This window comes from Echeneis naucrates, chromosome 15 (assembly GCF_900963305.1).
Source record: "Echeneis naucrates chromosome 15, fEcheNa1.1, whole genome shotgun sequence".
Lineage (NCBI taxonomy): Eukaryota > Metazoa > Chordata > Actinopteri > Carangiformes > Echeneidae > Echeneis > Echeneis naucrates.
In genome coordinates this window covers 22,763,093-22,787,515 of record NC_042525.1, presented here as the reverse complement: position 1 = coordinate 22,787,515, position 24,423 = coordinate 22,763,093, and the positions used below count along the sequence as shown (strand labels likewise).

At 40.1% G+C, this 24,423-nt stretch overlaps 2 protein-coding genes across 2 annotated transcripts; one reads left to right on the top strand and one right to left on the bottom strand.

Annotated features, from left to right (window-relative positions):
- Positions 1-2,838, top strand: LOC115055356 (barrier-to-autointegration factor-like). The gene is made up of 4 exons (XM_029521092.1): positions 1-73; positions 154-208; positions 549-676; positions 1,035-2,838. Exons 3-4 carry the CDS (start codon positions 551-553, stop codon positions 1,179-1,181), a joined length of 273 nt encoding a protein of 90 aa, XP_029376952.1. The 5' UTR covers positions 1-73; positions 154-208; positions 549-550; the 3' UTR covers positions 1,182-2,838.
- entpd6 (ectonucleoside triphosphate diphosphohydrolase 6) lies at positions 1,513-20,672 on the bottom strand. The gene is made up of 14 exons (XM_029521091.1): positions 20,605-20,672; positions 19,106-19,409; positions 17,739-17,815; positions 17,391-17,534; positions 15,719-15,794; positions 8,202-8,237; positions 7,856-7,944; positions 7,249-7,328; positions 6,727-6,791; positions 4,547-4,648; positions 4,316-4,456; positions 3,709-3,765; positions 3,314-3,426; positions 1,513-3,057 (listed from the first exon to the last, which is right to left on the bottom strand). Exons 2-14 carry the CDS (start codon positions 19,371-19,373, stop codon positions 2,974-2,976), a joined length of 1,332 nt encoding a protein of 443 aa, XP_029376951.1. The 5' UTR covers positions 19,374-19,409; positions 20,605-20,672; the 3' UTR covers positions 1,513-2,973.
- Between the last annotated feature and the right edge of the window lie 3,751 nt (positions 20,673-24,423).

Sequence of the window (24,423 nt, the reverse complement as noted above, 5' to 3'; positions counted from 1 at the left end):
CGCCCCCGGTGAAAAGGAAAAGTTGGGCTTCTTCGTGCGGTCTGAGGTGTGCTGGGCGAAACAGCTTCTTCGGGTAACGCTTTTCCGTTACGACTTTAGTTTGAATCCAGTTCGAACGATTTCTGCTCAAGAAAGAAAACTGTGTCTTTATAGCGTCTGTGTGTGAACACACCGGATTCCCCTCCGCCGACCAGATCCAGCAAAGCAGGTAAGACCTTGTCTGAACCCCTCTGTCCTTCCGGATCCTGTGTGCTTGTAGTCAGGTCCAGTAAGAGCAGCTGCTTTCAGCCACAAGTCTGTTCGTATCAGAGCAAAATAAAATGTCATCTGGAGACTGGAAGCATAAGTAAAAAGTGATTTCTTCTTCCAACACATAGATGTTGTCATGGAGACAAACTACAAATGTATGTGAGAAGGTTTAGGTCATCAGTTTTCCTTCAGTCTCCCCCAGAGATCAGAGCAATGTTGAATGAATTCCTGAGCTGTCACTGTGAAGACCGCCCACACCAGCAGAGGGATTTCTGTCATTGTTGGCTTGTTCCCCGCAGAGATGTCCACCACTTCTCAGAAGCACCGGGACTTTGTCGGGGAGCCAATGGGAGACAAAGCAGTGACGGCTTTGTCGGGTATTGGAGAGACTCTTGGCAAGAAGCTGGCGACGGATGGCTTTGATAAGGTGAAGTATGGGCATTTACATCAACACATTTATGACATTTAACATAAAGTGCTTCCCTGTAACGTCCCGTGAAGAGGCTGCAGAGTTCAGTACAGTCACGACATGAGCAGGACCCCCTAGAATAAATCGGCGGATGTATGACAGCAGTATGAACGATTCCTACCACAAAGTCCAGTTCTCCACTTCCAAAGATCTGTTCACGTACATGCATTCACTCCAATGAAAAATGAAAAATAAAAATAAATGACAGTCAGTGGAAAATGTGGGCACTGTGATATCACTCATGTTCATTATCATCTTGTTCTTTTGTGTGGTGCTCTCATTGTGATGTTCTGTGTTGTCCTGTCCATGTTCTCAGGCCTATGTGGTCCTGGGTCAGTTCCTTCTGTTGAGGAAAGACACTGAGATGTTCACTGAATGGCTTAAGGACACCACAGGGGCAAACTCCCGTCAGGCTGTCTCCTGTGCTCAGTGCTTGAAGGAGTGGTGCGACGCCTTCCTCTGAGACTCCACCTTCTTTTTGCCAACTTTGATGACTTCCTGCTTCTCAGGCTGTTGTTGCTAATGAATATCAGGCCTGCTGCTCTCTCGCCTGAATGGAGGTGGTGTAGTGTGTTTTATGAACTTGTTAAAATGGGGAAAGTTTACAGAAATAAAACTTTTTGTGCTTAAAGAGTTTGTCTAAAGCTTCAGATGTAGAATGGATGTGTCTGATTTGACATAGCTCCAGGTTAAATGGCTGCAGTGACCACAGCAGCAACTATAAGAAGCTGACCATTACCAATTCGCATCCTGCACCACTATCAGCAGCCTAACTCAGTGACTCCAACACAGACTTTAAACTAACACAAACGTTTATTCAGCTGTTTGGCTTAAGGCAAATTCACATCTGTTTATTGTAAATTTTGTGCCATATACACACATACAGTAGAAATAGGCACTCCGAACGAGTAGAAAACAATCAGACTTGCTGTCGATATGAACACAGCATATGAGGTTTAACAGCACAAGGTCAGTCATGGACTCAAAAGTCTTTCCTGGTTATCTGAGACTGTTCATCCCACTGAGTGACCTGTTATGGAGCTTAATTCAACAAGGAAAGACCATAGCACTTTCAATTAACATGGCACCGTTCAACAAGAAACACTGCTGGTGATGTGGCCAAGTGAACATGCAGCTAACACCCTGAGAAAATGCCTTTACCAACAAAAGAAACTTTGGATGTGATTATAAAATTAAAGAAGACCCAGCTTTTGCACAGTTGACCATCACAACCCTGTGATGATCAACTGTCACATTTTCACCAAGAAAAATAACCAATGGTCCAATCAATATGATCATCAGACCAAGCATATTTTGGAGTGCACTGCTTCATCCATTGAGTGTTGCGACCCATTTCACCTTTGACCTGTAGTTCATGTGAGTTGGATGTTGCACTTGGTCACATTGCGATTTGGATGAGCTGTTCAGCTCTACCGCCACAACTTGATAATGTCCTTTGTCTAATTAACACCCTCTGTTGATTTCAGACAATTTTGGCAAAAATACATGCATGTGCCATGCAGGTATTATCATAGACACATCCTGTTTACACTGATTACCAAACCTATATGTGTGTGTGTGTGTGTTAACCTTGTTAATGGTCTGATGTTAGTGAATCTGAATGTCATTTCTGAATTTTTGTTTGAACCCAATTTATCAGTTCCAGTTCATCCAGTCCAGGTCAGGGTTCAATAATCACTGTCCACACATCAGTAAATGTTAACAAGAAATTCAAGAACACCATACTCTGCCTGATCTTTAGATCAGTTTCATCCATGACTGAATAAAATATATAAGAGCAAAGCCACTCTGTTTTTAAATCTGAATATTTCCTTTCAGATAAACAAAGTTGACATAGAATACAATCAGTTAACATTTGTGAGGCTTTGAGTATTTTCTGGTTTGGAGTGTCTCCTTGAGGTTACTCTGATTAAGACTTCACCAGGAGCCAAAGATCAGCTGAGCCCAGTCTACTTAAGTCTGACCCAGCTGTGATTTCACTGTGTTTCATAATTAAGAAAAGAGGAACGATTTTGAGTAATTTATGTTCAGTTTTTTGGGGCTCTGTTCTAGACTCCGAAAGACTCCATTGAGACCAGCAGATGGAGCTGGGACCAAAGACCAGCCACATGGATAAATGCAATTCACCTGCAAGTCTGAGCCTTGAAAGAGATTTAAGGTGAGCTTGGGTACAGTATGAGGTCACTGGGCAGGATCACCTCACAACATTCAGGATATTTTCAAAATAAAATCATTCATAGTCTCTTCAGGGATTCGATGTAATGGAAAGTTGCTCCCAGAGCCCAACTGGTTTCCACCTGGTTGATTGTCCTTGCCAGCTGCACGCACGCACGCACGCACGCACGCACGCACGCACGCACGCACGCACGCACGCACGCACACACACACACACACACACACACACATACATTCATTTAACTTTAAAGGGACAATTTCTTCTTCTCTTTATCTTCACCCATAAATCAAGGCCCCAAACTTTATTCTTAGAAGAGCGATATTCAATATTTGATTCAATATCAAAAAACATCAAGTCAGTTTCATTTGCCAACAGTACAACAGTAGAGGGTTACTCACCTTGAACTGTTTGTGTGGTGGGAATCCAAGCTCCTGCAGCAGGACTGAGATGTAGACCAGGTCCAGACAGAGGAACGGACTCTGCAGATAACTAATGGCAGGACTATTGCACACTACAATAACACAACCACAGAGCAGGAAAAAGAATAGCTCAAGTTATGCCAGATGTTTGTTTTAAGATCAATGATAATAGAAATGATCAATTACAATGATTCTACAGGCAAATCTCTGTACTGTGATAGTGACCTGCTGCCTGACCTGAGGTCAGAGCGAACACAGATCTGGGCTTATTAGACAAAGGTTTTAAATTATATCAAGAAAAATCAGATTTCAAATGAGCTGAATTTGTGATGATTACAGTTCACAGAAACTATCACCAAGTGGCGCCGTCTCACCTCTTTTGGCTGCTTCAATGTAATCAGCCACTTTGATGGTTCCTCCCATGTGCTCCTCTGAACACAGAAAAGAAACAAAAGACAAAAACAGAGCCCAAATCAGTTCAGTGAATCTTGGCCAGGAATTAAAAAACAAGGCACCTCCACCTCCACAGCAGGTGAGTTATGATACATCGTCATTTATTCATTCATCTGTTTCGTGGGGGATACTGGAGCCAATCCTGGCTCACTCTGGGCAAGGTCCCTCACAGGGCCAACATACAGACACAAACGAACACTCACACCAATGGACAATTTAGAGTCACCAGTTAACCCAAACATGATATCTTTGGATGGCAGGAGGAAACCCACACAGACACAGGGAGAACATGCAAAATTCGCACAGAAAGGCACCAGGCCTGGGAACTGAAACTACAACCCTCTTGTAGTGTTTACCATGTTGCTAACATTTTCAATACATTTTATTTATATATTTTGCTGTTTACTGCTGGAGTTTTTTTCCAAAGGGAACATCTGATCTGTTCTGTGTGAACAAACACCTTATGGATGGATTCTGTAAACGGCAGAAAATAAATAAATAAATATTACTCAGTCATTTGCGTCTTACTGATGATTCCAAGGTCAACAGCTCGGTCATAGTAGTAGGAGAAGGCATAGAAGTCCATGCCTGCAACTTCAGATGCCTTCATCACCTTCTTGTAAAGAACCTTCTGCACTTTAGTCCGACACGCGTCATATGCCGGCTCTCCTGAAACACACACACACACAGCAATATGGTTCCTATATGCTCTAAACTGCATGATGGGTAACCATCCGAGCAATCGACCAACCATTTTACCTGCCTTCTGTCCCTTCACAGTGTAGATGACGTCGATGTACTCCCAGCTGCCTGAGTAATCTGGAGCAAGGCAGGGGCTGATCAGCTCAGGGGTGACCCCACCTGAAAACACGAATTCAAACGGCAGAGGTCACATCATGTGATCACCAACTTGAAAACAAACAAATGCTGCTCTTCATTTTGCTGTCATTTTGATGCTTTGAGATGAAAGATTAAGGCCTGTATTCACAAAGCACCTTCAGGTTAAAAGCAGTGTGGGCAGCAGCGTCGCTGTAGTAGTGGATGTTTGTAGTTTAACTACATTTCTCATTAGCTTAGTGGTAGTGTCACTGTTTTCTGAATCAAGTAACTTCTCAGTAGTTAAGCACTTTTATTGATCATGTAGTATGGTAGCATTCTGGAGATTTCTGTTACGGAATGAAATAAAATTGTCACTGCTACCACACAGAACTTCCGCATGGCTCTGGTGTGACGTTGCTGGTACATGTAGCTGCATATTCAATCAATAAGATGAGAAGAAAAGCATAGACCTGCATTAAGCCAAAATAATATGAATAAAAACAAATCTTTTTACATTTACACAAAAAATACTTCAAGCTAATTTTCACTTGTATAAAAATCTGTCCCTGGAGCAATTTTTTTTGCTTGTAATAAAGAAAAGAATCTTGCTCCAAGGACAGATTTTTCTACTTATTTCAAGTGAAAATTGTCTAAAAAAGATACTTTTTTTAGGTGATGAGTCTTATTTCAAGTGTAATGAGATTTGTTTTGACTAGAAATTAGACATTTTGACTCGAAATAAATATTATTTGTAAGATTTTGAGTTTTTGCAATGTACATTCATGTAAACACACGTACGTTTTTGACCATGTTGTGACTTTGAAGCAGGTCTTCATTCTTGCTGTTGTGAGTTACTGCAGCTCACTGTTCAGTAAACAACTGAACTTAACTCTTTTGTCTGCGTATCTGTTTGACTGAGTTTTATTGATCAGTTAGTAACACTGACTTGGCACAAAGTTAGTTTGATTTTGTAAAAAGCTTGGATGGAGTTGCACTAGTTACTTTCATTTTGCTGTAACTTAGCTTGCTACATTTCTGAGGGTGATGGCTTTGATGTAGTTAAGCTTTATTTAATGTTACAGTAACTAGTAGCTTAGTTCACTACACTTTCCAAGTAGCTTGCCCAACCTTGTTTGAAAGTAGCTGCTAATCCATTGATTTCAGTCTTAACCACTGTCGTTCTTGAACTACTGTCTGATCACAAAGCCACAAATGTACTGGGAACATCCACAATAGGTCAAAATAATGCTCTAAAGTTCACGTTGTGCTGAAAACTGGTAAATTTTATTTCCACATAGAAATATTTAAAAAGTTTTTATATACCAGATCAAGTTTTCAAGGTCTTATCTGAAGGGTTGAGATATAAAAAGATATAGTTGAGATTTTAAGAACCAAAAACCATCTCAGGGTAGTTTTACATGTCCTCTCTGGGATTTCTCTCTGGAAGTGATGTTTTTCACTCTGGAGTCAGTCAGCCAATCAGAAGAGGTATTTCAGCCTGACACTGCAAATTCTGTAAATTTGCCCTGGAGGTTGAGGTGTACTGGAATTTGTAGCGTGGCTGAGAGCAGTGACTCTTTTATTGTGACATCACAAAGTCCCAGAAGCCCTGACAGCTGGTTTTAAGGCTCAATTCCTGAACACAGATTTTGAGCGTTTCTCTGTGGAGACCATTGATACTTCCGCTGTATTAATATAAAACTTAGACCCGATCTATAATCAAAGACCAAATGGAGCTCTACCTTCTGCCTGTATCGACAACAACAGAACTTTATGAACTACAGTTGTAAAAAGTTTGTTAAATTAAACTAAACACAGTGAGCTTTACTAAATTGGTTCTCACTAAACATTGGTTTCATTTAATCCATTCCCTGTATATACAGAGAGAAATACAGACAGCTGAGTGGATCCGTGTTGCTGTTTCTTACAGGAGCTAAATCACAGCAACAGCTGGCAGGCAAGGAATTAATCTTTGTGTGTTATTAAAAGATTAGATAATGGCTTATTTATCTGAATAGAGGGGAGAGGGAGGGAGTGGGTGCATAAAAGGCGCAGATGAGAGCAAATTGAAAAACAAGAAAAAAAATAAAAAAAAGTAGAAATAAAGGTCATGTACATACCAGGGGAAGCGTCAACACCCGCTAACACAGCAAGTCGAGCTGACATCAGACCCAGCCCTAGGTAACTGCAAAAAGGAGAGAATCACTGATTTAATGGCTGTCTACGACCCTCACCCAGCTCAGTCAGTTGCTTCCCTGATGAGTCAAGCACCAAAAAAGCCATCAACAATTCTCACTAATGACCTTTAGCTTTCAAGGATTTCAAGGAACAGAATAAGAAACTGTGTAAAACCACCTAGTTTGGACAAATCAATAAATTAATTGTTGTGTTGGCATTGTAGAGATGAAACAACACAGGTTATTTTTTCAGCCTTTTCAAAAACACCTGGTTGTGAAATATAAAAACCACTAAATTGCCATAAATTACTTAATTGTTGGGTTTTGACTATTACACATAAAAATGTTACATAATGTTGTACATTGGTCTTTCTTATCGAAATATCAAATGATATTATGTAAAATATTTAATGATCATGTCTGTTTCTCTATGTACCTACATCACAAAGCACTCAGTGTGTATACCTGTGAGCATAGACGGTGTGTGTATTGTTGAACATCTGGAAAGACCTGATGTACCCAATAGGTGAGGTCTGGAAGGTTTTCTGCACGGAAAAATATAAAGTCATTGCAGATGTGAATTCAGTGTGTTCTGGAGAACTGTAGCTCAGGAATCCTACTGCATGTACAAGCCACTGACGTTGTGTGCAAAGTGCTTAGGTTGTGTGTGAGTACTGCTGTCATACTGTATGCCAATCTGAGAGGTCAGGCCCAGCTCTTGGAAGTTCACACTATAAAAATAAAAACAAACAAGGATCTTCCTGTCCTGCAATACCTCTCGTACAAAGCCTGACCTACATAAGAAGGCAGCCCCCCTCAACCACCCCTTACTCTCCTTTCTCCCTTTTTTGCAACCTCCTCCCCTCTCCTAACGTGAGGGTGTTTATTTGGGATTAACGAGGCATTTACAGATTAAAGCCTCTGAGATGGAGCCACACTGGTAGTTTTTACTGAAGAGAGAGTGATGGAGAGAGAGCAATCTTGCTGTTTCAACAGGTCAGCCTTGTTTTCAGCCTCTACCAGTCTACTTTCAGATCCCACTCCTGTTAATGTCTATGTCTGTCATCCTCACTTCGTCCTGAGGGCTGAAGGTGATCTGAGTTGAGCCGCCACCCAAATCCAGCATTCCGACTGTGGGTGAGTCAGCACTATGAAGACCACCTGAGGGGCAGGGGGGTAAAGTGAGATAGATTAGGAAAGACAGAGAGAGATGCAGCTGCAGTGTAATCCAATTACTGTTTATAGTTATTTATTTTTAACATTAATCTGATTTTAAGCACACATAGGCATGCACACACGCACACACACATCCTTGTAAATATGAAACCCAAACAAAAACGTATCTTACTGTAATTGGTGCATATCTACATAAAAACCTGGTGTGGGTTCATGTGTGTGTATGTGTTTTAGGTTCTCACCAAGAAGGAAGTTGACAGTGATCCATGCAGAAATTCCTGAATAGAGAAAATGAAAATGGTCAATTACCTGATCTTACCAGTTCATACTCAACTGCTTCAGATAGCAGTGTGAATATAACATGACACATGACCCGATGACTCATCGCCATTCCATGTTCCTGCAAAGCCTGCTGCTCTCTTATCCTCATGAATTCCATACAGAATCATCTCCACAAACTTCAAGCAGCATAATTTCCCTGTCTACACCTGCTTTGAATAGCCCCTCCTCCTGCTCATTCTCTCCCTACTCTACCCAACTGTGCTCCCCCCACCCATGTCTCTCTCACTGTCTCTCAACCCAACCCAACCAGTCGAGGGAGCTGGCTGCCCCCGAGTCTGATTCTGCCTCTTAAAGGAAGTCTCTCCTTGCCACTGTTTCCAAGTGCTTGCTCATCGGGGGATCTGTTGGGTCTCTTTAAATAAATGTATAAAGAGTTTGGTCTAACCTGCTCTATATGTAAAGTGCCTTGATGTAACTCTTATGATTTGGTGCTATACAAATAAATCTGATTTAATTTGACACTTTACAGCCATTAGAGATTATAGCTGACATGCTAAGATACAATTATCATCAAAATGTACATTTTTGTATAAATGATTTGACAAGAGTATTGAATACCACAACGTCTGGGGATATATCTTGGAAATGCAGCAAGATGCAGCAGGTGACTGAGAAGCATGAACCTTTCAGTTCATTGTTGCCAACTCAATCCATAAAGCACAGAGCACCTTAATATCACTGCTTATTTGCTGTTCAAGCTTTCTAGCAGATATAAGAGCATGACCAGAGTTGTTGCAGTTCATCCTGAGAGGATCACAAACACCTAAACTACCTTCCAGTAAAATAGAAGTTGGTGTATTTCAGTCCAAACCAAAGTCTCTGTTTTTGAACTGAGACACAAATATAAATTCTTCCACTGACATCAAAAGATTACAAGATATGGCTTAGTTAGGCCTCAATGGAAAGCATTTTGTCATCCACCATAGTTATCGAGCATGCATAACATTTTTAACTCAACAAAAGCATGGTGAGATTGTTGTCTATTGTTCATTCATTCAGAAGAATCAAGAACCCATTATCCTCCAGTGCTGCCATATTCCACAACTGCAACCTACCAGGAGTGTCAAGAATTACAAGGTGTTGAGTTCTCAGAGACATGGCCAAGGTAAGAAAGGCTGAAACCCGACCACCTCTGAACAAGACACATACGTTGAAGAAGAATGGGCCAGAAATTTCTGAAGACAGATTTTTCAAAGGTTTTGTGAATTGATGAGATGAGAGTGACGCTTGACGGACAGGTGGATGGCCCCATGGTTGGATCAGTAACGGACACAGAGCTCCACTTCGACTCACGACACCAGCAAGGTGGAGGTGTGGGACAGGTATGGGCAGGTATTATTAAAGATGAGCTAACAAGTGAGATGGGAAAATCTTAATTTTTCATTTAGTTGCATAATAATTCTGCACACTAATAGTTGCCTAATAATGGTGTACATATAGATATTCTCTTAAGAGAGCCAAAACTTCACTTTTTACTACTCAAGTGTTCAGGTTTGAGGGTTTGTTAACATTTTGGATTGACCAAGAGCACTGTAGTTGTACAGTAAAAAAAATTAACCCTCAAAAATACAACTTGCCTAATAGTTTTGCACGCAGTGTTGGAATGATAGATCTCTGGAGAGATTTTCATTCAACAGAACAGGGTAACACACATTACTCTGATCCTCACAACGTATACTAGCTAACTTAGTTTTTATTTACAAAAGAGACCGCTATAGAGTACATCAGTGTGAACAAAGTTCAGTTAACAAACCAAATAAACAACAGTCCAGGAAATACTCTATGGAGATTGATTTCAAGCATCCTTAGTAATACACAATTTAAAACACAGTTAAAGGAAGTTCTAGAATGTTTTTTTAAAGGAAAATAATGATGGAGAAGTTGCTGCAGAAATTGTACAGGATACGCTAAAAACTGTTGGTTGGAGGTTTTTTTATACGAGGAAGGAATTGGCTCTCTTTATAACAACCCAACTGCCCGAGTTAAAGTAAATGTATATTTATCTAAAACTGTTAAAAGGGAACGTGGGACCAAGACACTTCTTTTTGCACTCCTCATTGAGCTGCTGGCTCGGTGGATTAGGCAGAAAGATGATTTTCGGGGACTCTGCATAGATAATGATGACCATGAGGTAGCACTATACGACGATGACGTTTTGATGTACTTAACCAAATCTCTCCTTATATTATTTGATCTACTAGAACAATTTGGTAAATATGCAGGATATGTTAATCATTCAAAAAACACAAATTCTAAAACTAAATTACCCCACGCCAAAAGAAGTATAGATTTCATTTGAGATGGGACACCATTAAAAGTGTGGTTGATAGGAAGATCCTGAACAAACTGTTATCCATCATGGATAATCCTGATCACCCTCTCCACCACACACTGAACAGACAGCAGAGCTCCCTCTCCGACAGACTATTACAGCTCCGCTGTCAAAGGAACAAGTACAGGAAATCATTCTTGCCACATGCCATCACACTATACAATAACTCATCTGTCTGACAGAGAAAAATCATCTCTCTCTGATATATAAAAACGAAACAACTGTTATGTCATTGTCATTGCATTTTTATAGTTTGTATAGTTATTGTCTGTTCACAGTGTTTATTAAATTGTTTATATGTTTATATATATATATATATATATATATATATATATATATATATATATATATATATATATATATATGTTTATATATATAGTTACATTCAGTGTTTACATCCTGTTTTATTTTGGTGTTTCCTGTTAATCTTGTTGATTAACTAATTGACAGACACCTGTGCTGACTAGCGAGTCTATTTTGTTCAGCTCTCCGCGCTCTCCAACCAGCTGCAGCAGCACCATTGTGGTACTAGGTAGCTGTTTCCTTTTCAGCCCATCCATTTATTTGAATAAACTTGAAAATAAAAAAATAAATGTGAACTCTCCCAGTTGAGTGAGCTGGCCGGTGCTAGGGAGACCTGCACCACTTTATTATTTTGTGTGATAGCCCTGGGGTGGCCCCTGGCATGCCTGGGTGCATCATTGAAGATACTTAGGTAAAGTAAGGTAGTATCCCCCACAGGTAGAAAGGGAACTGGGTTAGTTCTGGACTAGGAGATTAGACATGTTAAAATCTTGTATTTGTACAGCTTTTGGGAACCGTTTAGTCTCAGTGGAGACATTTTGTGGCTTGGTGACATTTAAAGTTGATTGGAGATACCATTTCATGGTTAGCAGGCTGGAATTTAGCGTCAGTGTGTGTGCTACTATCTGGGTTAGTAGTATTATCCATTTTTGTGTGTGCCATCATGGTATTTGAGTTGGACTGGTTTTTATGTTGCACAAAAAAAGATCTTCGTTTGGTAGCAGAGCACTATGATATTGGTATTAAAGGTAATTTAAGAAAAGAGGAACTGCATAAAGAAAAAAGATTATTGCAGGTCTGATTGAGCTTTGTCTGAAAATTTTGAGCTGCCTGATCAGCAGGCTTTTGCATCCTCAGAGGGAGGACAAAGTTGCAGTTGAGGAAGTTGGAATTGAGATTGAGGCAAAGGAAAAGCAGCATCTCAGGCAGCATGAGCTGGAAGGCAAAACACTTGAACTTGCACACAAGTGAGAGGTCAAGGAGATGGAGTTAAAAACTCAAGCAGGAAGTAAAGCTAATGATAATTCTGTCGCCTCTCACAGTTTCAAATTTGATGTGGGTAAAAATATAAATTTGGTCCCAACTTTCAATGAGAAAGACGCTGAAGTATTTTTCACATTTTGAGCGAGTGGAAACTACATTGGAGTGGCCAAAGCATACCATATTGTTGTTGCAGTGTACTCTTGTGGATAAAGCTAAGGAAGTGTACTTATTCATTCATTAATATTTCAACACGATACGTTTTGCATTGAGACATCTGTGCAGACATGCTACAATGTTCACAGGGTGATCATTGATGTTAAGTTGACTTGAATATATGCTGATGGTGCTAAGACTGTTCTACTATTATTTCTCTGGATCTACAACAAATGCTGGCAATGTCATGTCTGCGTGCAATGCTCTGAAAATAAAAAAATGTAAAAATTATTATTACCACTGCAAAAGTGTCAGGATGCGTAGTCATGTAGTTGCTTTGCATGCCACATATCACAGCATCCTGAGTTTGATTTGGACTCATGGACCTAATGATGCATATCATTCTGCTCTCCCTTGGCCACTCACTGCCTCAATAAAGGCATTAAAAACTGGGAAATTGTGAAATGGGCCCTGGTTCTTTTCTTGAACATCTGAAGAAAAAAGGTCCATATTCCCAATTACCTGATATGAAGTTGATTAACAAATCAATTCAGCCTGTCCACTGACGCTGTGTGAGGATAGGTTTGATAGAGCAGCAGGCAGATGAAGTAATGAAACATCAATCGTCAAAAATAAATATGTGCAAAGCAATGTGTTCTGAGCTCATCGAGGACCTGCTTATTCAGGTCAGCTCAAAGACAACATTAGTGTCTGTGGCAGAATATTTCTGCTCAGCTGCATGCATTAGTGCCTTTTACCAGCGACCTCTGACCTCATCCACATGCAGAAGTGGATGATTAAAGAGCTTGATAGAAACTGTATCATAGGAGCTTTACCATAAAACTCTTAGACAGGGATGCTAAGAAGCAATTTTCAAACAAAACAAACAAGTATGGAGAGAGACTCAGCTTTATGCCAGGGAGCTAAACACCGGCACTTAGCACCCTGCGGCCTCCCAGTAACCACTCAGAGATCTGCATTAACAATAAGTCGCTTCCATTCAGGACGCTCAGAGGGTAATCTCAGCTAGAGGATAAGCATCCAGGCCAAGAATGGCAAAATATCTGTGCGATAATAAGGCTGAAGGAATCCGGTTAGATTTCTGAAAGGACTGTTTATTGCTCTCTCTGGAGTGACGGAGCCAGAGGATCTCTCCATTAGTGATTTGCTGAGGGAAAAAAACGTGGACCAGAGTAAGAAGTTAATTCAGTAATCATTAAAAGACATTTATGTTCAGAATATGATCCAACTCAGAGAGAAAGAAAACACATTTTAGCTTCAGAACTGGACAGGGCTTGGGGGAGGGGGGTTAAACCTTCTCCCTTAAAGATTAAGTTGGACATTATCCCACATAGGCATAATTGCTTGTATGAACTACTTTAAAAGGATTTGATAATATGCGAACAAGCTTCGAGTTCATACAGAGCAAGCATTAAAAACAACTGTGTATGTACAACCAACAACAGAGACATTTAGTACAACAAGTTTACGATGGTAGCAGAGCAGGAAAAGGTCATCACGGTGTCAAAACCATAATCCAGCAACCAACCAGGAGGAGGGACAGCGGGATCAGGGGCCTAACACTCCTGGACTAGAGATGTTTGCATATCGCTATGATGAGTTCTGCTGAGAGGCCTCAAGTGGTACAGGGTGGAAGAAGAATCACTGTGAGTTATGATCTGCAGTGTCACATATGAAAATAAATTATTATTCTTTTTTTTTCTTTTTACAAATAATTTCTGCCTATGGCCTCTTTAATATTAATATAATGATGTAAACATGACTTTGGTAATGAGGCACAAAAAAAATTCTTAATTTAAGTCGGTAAAATTTAAGTAAAATTCAATCACACTCATCAATCTACTGGATTGTGGATAAACACCATAAGCAGTTTGGTGGCCCTGTTTGTTCCATTAATTACTGTGGTTATCAGGTAATGTACTGAGAGCCATACAGCCCAACCAATACAAAGTTTTGACTACAATTCTGATGTTGGTGTAAAAAAATAAAATAAAATAAAAACCATGTCATAATTTAATTTACACAAAATCATAATTTTTTAACTGAATTGGCAGAGGTGGGGGCAGCATGGCAGTATAGTGGTTAGCGTTGTTGCCCCCACAATAAGAAGGTCGGTGCCTGTCTGTGTGGAGTCTCCATGTTTCCTCCGTCCAAAGACATCATGTTTGGGTTCATTGGTGACTCTAAATTGTCCACAGATCTGAGTGTAAGTGGGAGTGGTTGTTCGTCTCTGTGTGGTGGCCCTGTGATGGACCGGCAACCTGTTCAGGGTGACCTGGGATTGGCTCCAGCACACCCACGACCCAGAAACGGATAAGTGGTTGAAGATGAATGAACGAATGAATGGCAGAGGTGGAAGGCTGCTGAAAGCTGCCACTACTTTGGACCAACTTGTTAAAATACCCAAGTGTGTTACACTTTGAGGAAAAACAAACACTTGGAACCTTTGGTCCATTTCCTCTATCGAACTGTCAAGAGGAAAAAAATCCAAATACGGTCAAACAGGAGGAGTTTGTGGAGTTGAAACTTTATGTCGGTGTGTCAAGCATACACTCACCCACATTTCACTTAAAACAGCAACACACACACTTTTAGATATCTTTGAGCCCTAATAAAAATTTAAGCATGTGATTTATATATAAAATGTGGAGTTGTAGGTAATTGACTACAGAGAACAAAATAGCTTCATACCATACCACGAAAGTGGATTTCTGCTGAATAGTTTAACATTTTATAAGAGAATCTATGTCCTGGCACCAAATGACTTGCTGTTTGCACCAGTCTCTGTTTGACTGCATTGTATTTTCAAGCTAAATGTCCAGTTTGTCTGCTGAGCCACACGAGGATCTCTATCTCTTGATTCATCTAATTTTTAATCTTCCATAATGTTGGCTTTCATTGGGGAAATCATAGCAGGGCCTGTGAGGTTTCTGTGCAGTGAAAAACAAGGGGGGGAAACGGGATCAGCTCATTGGTCATCATCTGACCTTGCTGCACAGATTAAACAAATGAAACTATGAGGAGACAAAAAGATTCTCTCTAATCAAATAAATTCATATGGAGATGAGGAGAGCACTCAGTTTGAGACCTTAAGAGAGGTCATTAGGCCAAAAGCTTCCTGCTGTCAACAGAACCATTCCGGTTTCTGCAGGGAGATTTAACCGACTACATCAGAAAACTGGCCTTTGATCCACTGAAACCTTCAGAGAACTGTAGACTGTTTCTACCAACCTGGACAGAGCAGAGAGCTAAACAATTGAGTGAATCCAGCCAAATGGAGACCACACATAACCAAAACACCACCCATGATGTGTCTTGTTCCACTTGTTGTCCAAGTACTTTATGGAGTAGAACAAGTCCAGCTGACCCAGACCTGATCCAACTGATCAAAACTGGGGACAGCCTTGTGCACCAGACTAGAATGGATCCAGTTCAACTAAAAAACACATGCACAGAACATCTTACTCAAATTGAGACAGACCACGTCTAACTGACCAAGCAGGAAAACACCCAGAGCAACTGATCCAAGGCTGAAACTAGCATGGTCCAACTTGGTCCTGTCAATGCTTACAATCGTCCACGGATGTGGGTCCCCACTCTTAGTGAACAGTAAAAGCATGTTACCTTCGTCTGTGCCATCCATGATGGACACACTGTCGTGTCTGGACAGAAAGGGAGACTCGTGAAACAGCGTTCTCACCTGCAAACAAAGACAAAACGCAGACTGATAACGAAACTTTCCATTCATTATCTATATTGTTCATGCATGGAGGGTCAGGGGTGGTGACATGGGGTGAGGGTGTGGTACACCCTGGACAGGATACCAGTCTATCACAAGACACAGAGAGACAAACAGCCACACATTCTGTCCTGCCAACAACTCTTTTCACACCTCCAAATACGTATGTTTATATAGTATATATGTATATATATAAATATAGATAGGCATCTCAGTAACTCAGAGGATCCTGGGCTTGTAACATGGGCTGTGTGGAGTTTGCATGTTCTGCCTGAGTGTGTTCCTTCCTTATTTTCTGGCTTACCTGTGCAGTCTAAAGATATGCATATGTAGGTTAACTGGGTCTGACTTTCTAACTGGCTTTAAGTTGCTCATGGGCCGTAGTGTTAACGGTTGTTGGTCTCTGTGTGTTTATTTATGTTGGATATAGAAACATGATAAGACTGATTACTTGTCCACAATGAACTCCGTCCTCACCCAATGTCAGCTGGGACTGGCTCCAGCCTGCCCGTGACGTAGACATAGATAAGCATAAAAAGAAATGGACAAAGACATGCATAGGCTTGTATAGTTGGGGATATGGATTGAGACATGCAGAGAAAATTATATAAAACAATAAAAACAAATTGAGTATTGACAAAATAATTGCTGGTGCCGTTGGTGTTATTGGTGTTGTCACTTCACTTCATCACTCAGTAATAAAATATGAATGAAATGATTGTGCTTCAATATAAACTGTTTCCTTTGAGCCACATCATGTTTCTCTGTCATACGATTGTAGTAGAATAATCCATTTATATATCCATTTATATAGTTGAATAAAAAAGGACCCCCTCCCGTCTGTGTGTGATAAGATTTGCTTAGTTGATCCAGGACCAGTCTGATAATAAGAGCAAAGCAGCAGATTAAATCACATTTTGGCTGACCGCTCTGCTCCTCTTATGACTGATTATTTAAAAGCTTTAATAGACTTTTACTTTTTTGGCTCTGACATCCTGATGATGATGAAGATGATGATGATGATTATGATGATGAAGAGGAGCAGTAGGATGTGCTGGGTGGGGATAAAGAGTCATTTGCATCCTCCAAAGATGTTAGCTGAAGTAACTCAATTCCATAATGTGGAGGTACTGTGTGCTTTTGTGCCATGAGAGGCTGTCAGGAGGTTATAGAACCCGATGACCTAAACAGGTCATTGATTTACCTTCACTTTCTGAATTTATTTGATTGACTTTGACTTTCATGAATTTACAAATAAATGTTTCCAATAAATAAACATTTAAATATAATAAAATTCAATATGGAAGACTGAGATGCAAAAATAATTGATACATTGATACATTAAAATAAATAAACTAAATATTGTATAATCTAACATTTGACCCCAACATTCAGAAATGATTAAAATATAAAAGTAAAAAAATTAAAACACAATGAGGAACTGATATAAATGAATAAATATGAGAACTAAATCAAAGACAGCAATGATATGTAAAAATATGCGAGAATATACTACACTTCAATTTGAAAATGTAACAGAATAATAATAAAGCTCACATTTTCCAATAGGTGGATGGCCTTCTCTCCAGGAAGCAGGCGGAGCCCTGCTGTGGCCTTCAGGACCACTGGGGTGATGTTCCATACAGAGTGAGGGATGCTAGACTTCCCCACCTCTAACAGCTCTGCAATCCCTGAAGCACACTGGATTCCGGGTCCATGGGGGGGGGGGGGGGGGGGGGGGGGGGGGGGGGGGGGGGGGGGGGGGGGGGGGGGGGGGGGACATTGGAGACATTGGAGACAACAGGTAACTGTCCGGCATCCTTTTGTTTTGGATTTCAGGAAAGAATCATTTCGAACTGCTGTTCTCACCACGAAAACTGAACACACTCAATACTGCTTCTGTACCTTGTCTGGATCGTCAGCGTATGCAGACAGTCCAGGTTTGATGGCTTTGAAAGTCTCATGGGCCAGTTTGGGAGCTTCTGAGGGTAAAAAAATTTGGAAACATAAAAACACACATGAAAGATTTAGCATGAACAAGAAGTGGGTCAAAGGATAAGCTTGTGCACTGTATGTCTAAAAGAAAGGTCATGATGCCTCTATGAATTTAATTTAGTTTAATTCCTGACTCACAAATTCTGGACCTTTGCCTACATTTGAGCTGTCACTAAGCTCTTAATGACAATCCTAGTCTGTATAACTAACAGGTGCTACCATTAGTCTGGTTAGCTCTGTGGCTAACAAAGGAGCCAAAACAGCACTCAGCCTGTGTGATTTAGCTTAGCAGTTAAATGCGATAACGAAGGCATTTGGCCGAGCTCTGCAGGAAACTTCCTCTAAGCCTAATAAACCAAAAACCTCTCAAACACTCTAATGAGTTTGTGTCAATTTTGACTCTGCCAGCAGCTCCAGACTTAGAGCCCAAAAGCTCCTCTTGTCTGCTGGATTCACATCTGGTAATTAATGTTTTGGGTCAACGTGTGGATTTTAAATACACTTAAAGTTATTCAGAGAGGTCTGCTTTAAAAACATTTACAATTTAATCTGAAAGGATCCATATGAATCCACTTAGCTTCGGCTGGAATAAATATAAATATTAATGTCTCTTCAAAGGTGAGTTCAGTTTGACAACTCATGCTTCAGTACCCTACTGTTTTGCTCTACAGACACCAAGCAGGAAGTACAGAAAGAAACTCTACTGGTAGTTTGACACAGAAAATAGCTGAATGTTTTATGTAACACATGCTGATGCAACTCTACAACCTGAATTTCTACTTGTCAATTTCTGCAAAACTTAGTTGGCATAATAGTCTGCACAGCAACCTCCAACAACAAGGTGCTTTAGATCGGCAAGAAAGACACCTTATGAAAGAAATGCAATATAAAAAGTATCTGAAATAATATTGAATAGCATAAGTTAAAAAAAAAAAAAAATCAATAATGGTATTTACAGGGCAGTGGCTAATCTGAATAAGATGTTTTTCAAGTTATGTTGCCCTTGAGAGGGACTGGAGGGACAGGAAAGACAGGAGAGGCAGGGAGAGAGACTGGGGCTTACATGCAGTGTAAAGCCACATGCCGGATTCAAAAACCAGGTGACTGCAGTTAGAATTGATCTTTCATTATATTTACTCTTCCAGACGAGCTACTGAATGAATAGATTTCATAATGTCACATTTTCACAAAAATAAATAAATAAATAAATTCACTAAATGAATAACTCTCTGAATGTGAATGTTGTATTTGTTGGACATTGCAGCCCACTGCTGTACCTTGGTTGCCAACCTGGAACTTGAAGACGTGGATTCTTGTTCCAGTGCTCCCAGCATCGAACATGATGCCATACTGGAAACTCTGTTCAGCAGCAGCAGAGGCTGGCCCAGTATCTCCAATCGGGCCTGGCCTGGCCGGGTGGTAAGAAGGTAGTCTGAAGGGCTCATGATTCTGAGCAGCATTGTGATGCTTCACAAACATGAAGTAGGCAAGCAGGCAGACCACAAAGAGGAAAACTCCAGGCAGCTTTGGCCTCTTCATCGCCATTCATTCTGTGTGGAGCTACAAGATCTGCTGCTGAGTCTGTAAACACATGTAATGCAAAATGTTCTGTGGTCTGATGAAACAAAGGTTGAACTTTTCGGTTATGATTCCAAAAGGTATGTTTTGCACAAAAACAAAAGTGCACAGAGACACATGATGTTGGCAGTATCTTGCTTTGGGGATTTATGAACAGTCAATTTTAGCACCAAACCTTCAGGCTTCAGCTAAAATGCTGAAAATGATGACCTAAAACCATACATCGAAATTCACAAAAGGCTGGCTTTGTATTTTGGAATGGCCCAACCAGATCCTAGACCTGACTCCAAGACTGTTGGGTGATCTGAATAGGGCTGGTTGTAAGAAATGCCCTTGCAATCTGACAAATTTGGAGCACTTTTGCAAACATCAGATCACAACTATTGCCCAGAATGTACCATTCTGACAGACTCCTACCCAAAAACACAGTGCTTTCATAAGATCAAACGGCATTCCCACAAAGTTTGTATGTTCTTTCATTTTTAATTATTCCAGTAAAAGTATTTGTTTGATTTTCAATTGAATTGTTGCCGTTATAGGCCACATGATAGGTGAAAAAAAGTTCTGAAATTGTTTATCCTGGACTCACTTTTGTACTTTTAACAGGGGTGTGTAGAATTTTTATATTAGCTGTGTGTGCGTGAAAATATGATGAATATTTATCAATGTCAGTCCTGATGATCTTTTGTTTGTTTGGTTAGGTGGTATTATATTCATGACTACTTACAAAATTTTCACTGACAAACAAAATTGAGATTTTTATCTCTCAGCACTTCATTAGCCTCTCCTCTCAGAAATACTAGGAGTTTGCAGATATTTACCGTGAGGACATGCAGACGCAATGGTTCTACAGTTTCATGTTTAATGTAGCTTTCTGTTAAAAGATGGTCTTTGTGTAAGACACGGAAAAGCTTCGACTTTCTGCGTTTTTGTGTCGGTGATTAAGGAGCAAATATTCATTGAGTTTTTACGTCAAAGAAGACTTCTATTTCTGTTCTAGTCAATTACAAAGAACAGAAGGGTGTGAAAGCCAGTAAATAAAATGTGACCTTATATTTATTGCGGTTGAGCTAAATGACATTGCGCCAGCTGTTTTATTCTGATATTTAGACGAAACTTAGCGTGAGATGGCAGTATCCGGACAGCCACATTCATTTCAATCGTTTAAGAACAAAGAGTAAATTGTGTGTTTACGCACCGAACAGAAACAGACAGTATACTCTTCCTCCTTCTACTCCCTGATATGTGGTACTCCCTCCTCCGTCAGTAACACGGCGCTGTCTGATGACGTCACATCGTAACGTGGCCGAAAGCACGCACAATAACACCTTTATTCAATTAAAGAAACTGGGAAAGACTCTGAATATTCAATAAACGGGGGTGCTTTTACTGATTTGAAAATCTCCCTGTTTCGTATTTACTGCCTGCAGCCAAACAGACAACCAAATGAGAGTGTGAGGGTTTGTGGGCAGTCTGATGGGCGTGTGCCTCCTTAGTGATCAGACTAAGAGGGTTGACAGCTGAAATTGATGGTTTTAAGTGATATAGTTCTTTCAGGCAATTTAGACTCTACATGCACTCACCCATCTTTTTAAACTTTCATATATTTCCAAGTGTCTATAAATAGATAAGATTCATTACATAAATGTCATTCATAAACACACTGGCTTAATACCAAGTGATACAAATTATACATCAGTGTCCTTTCATGTATGTATCTAAATTCTCAGATAAAAACCTGGGGTGAGATTTAAAATGGTCTTCAATGGTCAGTATATTCGGCTATGCATGTAACCATATATCTTTATGACTATCACCGTCCTCCACCATCTCTGGCCGGCAAAACTCCAACCTCCTGCTCTTCTTGCTGAGCCTTCATGATCACTCTGCTCCATATATGTAATTTAATCTATAAGCCTCTAATAGCTTTTTATCAGTTAATGGGTCGCAGGGACGTTAATGGTTCTGTAATCTTTCTGCTGCCTTTTTATTCTCATCACTCTGATGGTCAGCAGAACAAAAGCAGAGCTGAGCGGATCCTAATCGTCATGCAGATTTACATACAAATGTCATTTAGAGACAATTACGTCAGTTTTAGACACTAATCTAAATTGTTAATCGACACAAAAAGACAGAAACACACAGAATAAAATATACAACATCTTTTTACAACAAGATCTCTAAGTAAATTATTAACTTCAGATCAGTTCATGTTTTTCCCTCCAGAGGGGTATACTACAAAGGAAGCTCAACAGAGCCAGGCTTTCTTTGGGTGAGCTGGATCAACAAAGCCGAAAGCTCCAACCAGAGAAAACGAGTATCACGACGATGGTTATCAACTTGATTTGTCGACCCAGGCTCGACTCATCAAGCTCTGAACGCGTTCACAAAAAGAAGGTTGTTTAGCCCTCATTTAACACTATTTCTGCAGAAAAATGGAGCGATCATGTTATAGTTATTATGCAGAGTTACAATGAATTCAGAGCTATATTAACAGCAAAGAGCAACACTGTCTGGCAAATAAGGCGAGAGAGGAAGCATGGCAAAAAATTACTGAACGTGTAAATGCATAAGTCAATATAGCCTATTTAGTTTATAATGTATATCATAAATTATCATATATAATATAATTTTAATTCCCTCCCTGACATTGTCTCACAATGAAGGATACATGGAGATCACTTAGATTAGAGCCAAACCAAAATGAAAAGTGTGATAAAGTCTAAGCAATTTTCTAATTGGAGTTATATTAGTTGTGATACCAGTACTGAAAAATGGTCCAAGGACCAGCACAAAAATATAACCCAAAGTGGTATGTATTCATCACTCTATTAGTATAATGTGGATGATACACTGCGTAATATATTATGTGTTTATATTATCTGAAGCAAACAAGAAGAAAAATGAAAGGAGAAAGACTGGAGGGCCTGCTTCAGCAGATTTCACAGCCTCAGAGGAGCTGGCCCTTGCAAACAATGAAGGGCGGCCGATCATGGAGGGGATACAAGAGGCTAGAGGATACAAGAGGCTATTCAATCAGACCCTGGTGCTGGTAGCTCCCAGCAACAACTTATTGACCAGGGTATGTATATGTGCTTTGGTTGTAAAATACTAAATGCAGTTATTGTTTCTTAAATGAGAAAAGTCTTAATCTAATTTACAGTTGAAGGAGACACTGTAGTTTTGGTCAAGCCGCCAACACACACCCTTGCTGACCCCCACACAGAGGTAACTGTCAAAGGAAATTGTCATGTATTATCTTTGTGTGCTGTTTTAAATCCACTTTATTCATTTCCCTTAAACTATTCCACAGGTGGAGATCAATGATGAGGATACACTACAGTATATTCAGAGGTACCTTTGGGGGTAGATATAATCTAAATAAGAAATTAATGTAAAAATGAAATCAATCTTTTTAAATGAGAAATAATGCAGTCTCTAGCTCATGTCACAGACAGAGGACATTGTGCAACCTTCCCCTCAGCCTATGGACTCCACATCTAGGCCCACAACAAAAGCAAGGGTTGTCTCATTGTATAGCAGTTCTATGTCTACTTTTTTAAACTAATCCTTACCAAGAACACATAAGTGAATGATGAACACAGAACACCAACATAACTGAAAGGTCTATCAAAAAAAAAAAAAAAAAAAAAAAAAAAAAGGAATCTTGAGTATGATGAGTAATGTATTAAAAAAAAACCCACTGGAAATCAAGAAATCAAAGTTAGAGCTTGAGCAACTGAAATATGAGAGAAATGTACAACAGTAAATGATTCCATAATATTTTGTTAAGCATGATTGACATTGTGTACGTATTGCTACATTTTTCCCCCAGAGAAGGCTGCTCTTCAATAAACAAAACATATTTGATTGCTGTGGGGGTTTTTGTTGTTTTTTTAAAATTACTGAAAAATTGCTGGGTGATGGCTCATCTGTTGGCTGCACCAGTTGGGTTGTCAAGGGTGATGTGGTCCACCACATCAGCTGCCACCAGGGGCACACAAGGGCTCTTTCCTCTTTTTGTTTGGTGGCCATATTGTGCAATACCACACATGCAGTTATAATCCCACAAGCCCCGTCAGGAGAAACCCTCAGGCTGCTGAGACATTTGAATCTGGACTTGATGACCCCAAAACTCATTTCTATCCTGAACCTGCACTTGCTAAGTACAACATGGAAGCGACTGTGGCTGTAGGTCAGGATAGGGGGTCATCAAGTCCTGGGTGCAGAGATATCCTCTGTCCCCCAGAAGCAACCTGTCAAAAAGGCTGTTAACAAAAGGGAAAGGAAATTACTTTCAGTGTTACAATTAAACAAGAATAGAATCCAATTTTGTATAGCCATTTCACATACCTTGCTCAAGCTGGTGACCCAGAATAGACCCACATAGGATCTGCAAGTCACAGACTGAGCCAGGCCATCTGGCTTCCACATTTGTGACCAATTGCTGATGGTCACAAGTCATCAGCAAAGGTGTCTCAGATTAGTTTCACAATGAAAGCACAGAAACAACAAAAAGGTACCAGTGAAGGCTGTTTGGTGACCGAGCTGTGTCAATGTGAATATATCTGATCAATGAGAAAAGTAGTACGCAGCACTAATAATATAATTGCATGCAATATGTACTTGTGCCACCACCAATAACATGACAGATCAGTTTATTGGAACATTGATACTGTGACAGGACTTCCTGTGCACAAAATCCCCTTCATGTTCCCCAAGGGCCCAGTGATTGGTATGTGAGTGCAATGAATGGCCTCTAGGACCCAGGAGAATCCTATTTAGGAATTAGGTGTAAATATTACATTTTATACAACGTTATGTGTGAACTAATGTATGTATATTACCTGCGATTTCATAAAATGCCTCCTTTATTGTAAGCACCGGTAAGTGGCCAGGGAGCACTACAAGCATATTCAGCAGTTTAGAACTACCTTGCGAATAGCGCGGCATACAGTGTTCTTGCTCAGATATTCTGCACAGCCGACTTAATGCAAGTAGGTTCCCGTGGCAAAGA